The sequence below is a fragment of the Toxoplasma gondii genome, chromosome II (assembly GCF_000006565.2).
Source record: "Toxoplasma gondii ME49 chromosome II, whole genome shotgun sequence".
NCBI classification, from domain to species: domain Eukaryota; phylum Apicomplexa; class Conoidasida; order Eucoccidiorida; family Sarcocystidae; genus Toxoplasma; species Toxoplasma gondii.
Genome location: NC_031469.1, coordinates 1,271,745 through 1,276,386, shown reverse-complemented (window position 1 = coordinate 1,276,386; position 4,642 = coordinate 1,271,745). Strand labels below are relative to the sequence as shown.

The following is a 4,642-nucleotide window of genomic DNA, read 5'->3' as shown; positions in this document are numbered from 1 at the left end:
TGAGGAAAAAGACAACGCGAAAAAGCTTGGAGCGCAGCGGGAGTCAAGCCCGGAATGCACAGAAGACGCAAACGGCGAGAAAGGAAAGACGAGAAACAGAAACTGAAGACAAACACAATCAGTAATAGTGTTCACGCGCGCATGCAACGGAAACCTGGACGGCCGCGTGTTGAGTTTTGTCAGAGAATTCTTCCACTGTACAAAGGGTCAAACACAGCAGTTTTTTATTCAGATGATAGGCCAGACGCCTTCAGTCTCAATTTTAGCTGTGAAAAGGATAACTTTCTTGCAACTCGGCCGTGCCTTTTCCGGAGATGTCTTCCGCCCGCTTTGGATGTTGCTAGAACTACATGCGTTACACACCTCGGATTCAACGGCATCTGGAGAGAAAAGATGGAGACCCTTCGACTGTCTCTGTAGAACGGGAATTCTGAGATCAAGGCGTGCAGCAAATACTTGCCAGATTAACCGCCGAGCTTCCCTCTAGACTCTCCTGACGACCAATTCAGTCATCTCAGATCGCAAAGTCGCCGTCATGACCTCTTACCCGTTAAATGTTGGGTACACAATAAACTCTCGCCTGTTTCACCTGCTAAAAGAAAGCGATTGACTAGTTGTCGTCTGTGCCATATGGCACACGACTATTTGCTCGCCTGTCTGTGTACCAGGTGAGCAAGCATTCGGAGTCAGCTTCTTTCCTATCTCCCACTACATTATTGCAATGCTCACTCTAACCAGTCTTCCTCAGTCAACGCATATGGTGTTGGCCTCAAGTGCTTCTCTCCCACTGCGGTTTGCATTGAGTCGGACGCTGTCTTTTCGCGCTGTGCGACAGGTCCTTCTCTTCAGTTGGTTGATTGTTGAGGATCCGCACGACCGCGCCTCTACATGGTGTCATTCTACATCGCTCGTCTCATCCGCGTTCTCCGTCAGAAAAATTCGGCTCGAATTTCTTTAATCCTCAAGAACGTTACATCTTCCTGCCGGCGGTTCCGTAATCAATCAGATCCAGACTTTACAGCTTCGCAGGGAAAACGTGAGAAATCCAACAATAGTGTATAGGCGTTTTCTTTGTCATACGCGCTACTTGGATGCAGAAAACAGTACGAAAACATATCTCCCAAGTATAAATGTGTCTACTTTCTGTTGACACTCATTTTTAATCATATACATATATATATCTGCATTTGAAAACATACAACGTCCTACTGTTCTGGATTGGCTGAGGAATCCGCTACTTCGGCAGTGCTGTTACATTTCGTTAAAGAAAGCAGATCCCTTAAAGTGTGTGGATACACAAGCCAGTTTTACATCACAATAGCGAGTAGGCAACAACGGGAGGCGCCGTCGCGGAGATACCGTCTTTGTCACAATGGTAGCCACTGTACATCCAAAGAAAAACTAGGCCCTTGTCCAGTCACTTTCTGTACCATCAGCTACGCCTGTACAACGCGAGTCTTTACGAGCAAGTCAGTACAGAGGAGCAAGTCCCGAAAGACAAAAACGAATCCGAACACCCACGCGAACTGGGCGTAAATAAACCTCGTAGTCCACACACCGGAGAAAAGTCGCCTGTTGGCTGGCATTCCAGAGAACTGGAACTCGCCAAGACCGGCTTGGGAATCAAATGCGTCGAGGTGCACGGATTCTCCAGTGTAACGTCTGTCCCTTCGTAAGTGGGGTGAAAGCATCTTTCGCAGACGACGGGCTCTTTTGAGGTGGTGAGGGAAGAGTGAAGCAGAAGAAGGTGCGGCTAGCTGAAACAAATTCGTGGCCAGACACGTTGAGGTGTGAGAGAGCATGCGGTACAACTCTGTACCCAAAAAGCGATGGTGGACGCAGTGTTTTACAGTGTATAAACAGGTTCGGGTTTTCTTTCACAGTTGAGCCGTTGCTCTAGTGGAAGTGGAAGTTTTCGCGAATGCCGCTCATGACGGCTCTGAAAAAGGAAGGGCTATCGACCTGCAGGTTAACAGAAATGGACACACAAACAAGGTTCCGCACAACAGTCTCGAACAACGCCTGGGAAGAGAAACTGGCAAGCCGGGCAGGCGCTGTCTGCTGACGTGGATCCTGTAAAGAAGGAGTCTACCGTCTGAATATGCTTCAGAAGCATCAGGTGCATTTGCTAGGAACCTTAATGCCGTCGAATATCGAAATCTAGCACGGTTAGCTGTCTTAAGCACTCCACAAAAGTAACGAAGCTAAATAATACACGTTAGAATAGAAATGCAGCCGGTGGGTGACGTCGTAGATTGACTACCGAAGATTGTTTGACAAAAAGAACTGCCAGAAAATGAGACCAAACAGCGTGCCAGACAACACACTTTGCCAAGCGGCGAATCAAAGCTTCAGTCACCGTTTGACGATCGAAAGGTGCGGTGTACGTACACCGATAGAGATAGCCAGAAGGAGCTCTTTCTTGGATTGCGCAGAAATCATCGCAAGCAGCTCTCGCGCGTAGACCAGGAAATATTCTCGATGCCTGAAGCACGTCCACACACCACATGAAAGCAAGCAATGTCACCCTTCGACGCGACTTGAGGCCCCAATGATTCCCGGAGCGTTGTGTTCTTTGTTCGACTTCGCTGGAACGGCAGATTCCAAGCTAGGCGTGTCTCTTCCACCGTTCCGTACAGTGCGTCTAGAGAACGTCTTGTGAGAGAACGGTGGTATGAAACAGAGCGGTTTCACCACAGGTGAAGACGCATCTCAGCTCGAAGGAGGCACTTTTGTTGGAATAAACCGGTACGCGGTTTCTGCCAACACAGTGCTATACGCGAAAGCCAAGGAAAGCTATTTCTGACAGGGGGTTCACAGCGACACCCGAGCGTGAAGCTCCCAGAAAATACTGCAGGTTCAGGAGCACGCTGAGCAGCTGTCAAGGCAGGCTGTGTGTGGTGAGACGCTGGACACACAGAGCTCTAAAATCAAGTCTGTATCCACCATCCGCACCTGTCTCCGAAGATAAACCGAACTCCGAAGTCCGCCCGCTCCTGCTCAAATCCTGCAGAACCTTGAATCTGCGAGCAAGCATGCGTGGCAGACAACACACAGACTGCTGCACATGCGCCAGTAAAGTTTTAGACACCCATGCATACGCATAGGAATGCATACCGCAAGGCAGCTGCTCCAATCCGCACTTAGTCTAGACGCCAGACCATCCGTTTGTATCGCGGCTTCGGTCCTGCGAGCAAGGAAGAAGATTCTGCTGGGGGTTTCGTCTGGCGTTCCGTCAACGACGACCACACCCGGGGCAATATCCCGACTCGCGCGGTGCCTGATTCCCTGCAGTTCTCCGGGAGGCGCCAGACTTCCTGTACCGGAGACCGAACCAACATTTCGCTTTTTCACCACCGAAAGTTTATCCTTCCTCCTTCTCGTAGAGCTTTTTTTTCTTTTTTGTGGACTTACCATAGCGGCCATTTTCCCGTTGTCAGAAATCGTGACAAAGATTTTGTCAGAAAACGTGACGCATAACACGGCGACTTCTTTCCCCTCGACCACCAGCAGTTTCTCCTGGACTGCAGGAGTATTGATGCCTTCCTTCCTCATCTGCTGAGCAAGAACTTCGTCCTCCTCCTCGGTGGAATGTGCATGGTCTACTTGCCTCCCATCCCTGGCACCTGCTCTTGTGCGTTGTTCCTGCGCACACTGTCCTGCAGCAATTGCCGCCGCTGCTGCCGTCGGGACTTCGGGGAGTGCAGCTGCAGCTTCGGCGATTACAGCGTCCATGGTGGGCTCGGGAAGAAAGAGTAAGTGATGTTCTCTCGGTCAGGACGATGGCCAATCCCTCCCAGTGGACCCGCAGTCGCCGCGGACGTCTGGACGGTGCAACGGCAGAGGAGGGCGCCCGGAGCAATGACGGTTTGGTGGAGAAAATTTAGAAATCAGGGAAAGCGGATGGAAATGTGCCAGGTACGAGGGAAGGAAATGCCTTGTCGCGGCCTGGTCAAGACCGAACCCGTGGGATCTCATACACCCCCACCCAGCAAAGAGTATTCGAAATCTCTTGAAGATACAGAACAGACACAGAGAAAGTGATGTTGGTTTTACATCATGAAAGCGGCAGTGTGTCTGGTAGTGTACAGCAAGCTATTCGGTTGCTGGATTGAGTGATACGGAAGTGTCGAGTAAGCTTGGTAGAGACGTTTTAAACTGCGTGTTGACGGCCGAGAAGTCTCAGGCAGCGGTATGTTTGCTGTTGTGGCGAAAGAAGAGCGAAACGCGGTATTTCCCTACAGATATGGATCGCGTTCAGGATTTCGCGACACACTCTCTCGGCGCCGCTGCAGCGTACGAGCAGCCCAAGTCGCTGCGAACGCGGAAGACTCTACCCGCAAATTTGCCGAGTCCGTTTTTTCCGTTTTGTGTACAGCTCTTCTTTCTCACTTCCGCTTCACCCTGTGCAAAAGCCATTCTAGGAGAGGTATTGGGATCCTTTCTTGTCTCTTCGTCTCGGCGAAGAAGCCCCTTCTTTCCACGCCATGCAGAGAAAGCCGCTCAAACGCCGCCCAGTTTCCGGTTTGGACGGCGTATCGGCTGTTTCGGGGGGGCTACGGTAACACGAGGTAGAAGGTCGCGCGCGATGCCCTGCAAGGACTGGCTGGCGAAATGCTGCACGTTGCTGGGGTTTCCCTCA

The 4,642-nt window shown here is 50.9% G+C and overlaps 1 protein-coding gene across 1 annotated transcript; it reads right to left on the bottom strand.

Moving 5' to 3' along the window:
* Positions 1 to 1,246: 1,246 nt before the first annotated feature.
* On the bottom strand, positions 1,247 to 4,523 carry TGME49_222870 (hypothetical protein). Its single transcript, XM_018779975.1, has 4 exons — positions 3,415 to 4,523; positions 2,956 to 3,023; positions 2,392 to 2,485; positions 1,247 to 1,962 (listed from the first exon to the last, which is right to left on the bottom strand). The coding sequence occupies exons 1-4, from the start codon at positions 3,733 to 3,735 to the stop codon at positions 1,897 to 1,899; spliced, it is 549 nt and encodes a 182-aa protein (XP_018638323.1). The 5' UTR covers positions 3,736 to 4,523; the 3' UTR covers positions 1,247 to 1,896.
* Between the last annotated feature and the right edge of the window lie 119 nt (positions 4,524 to 4,642).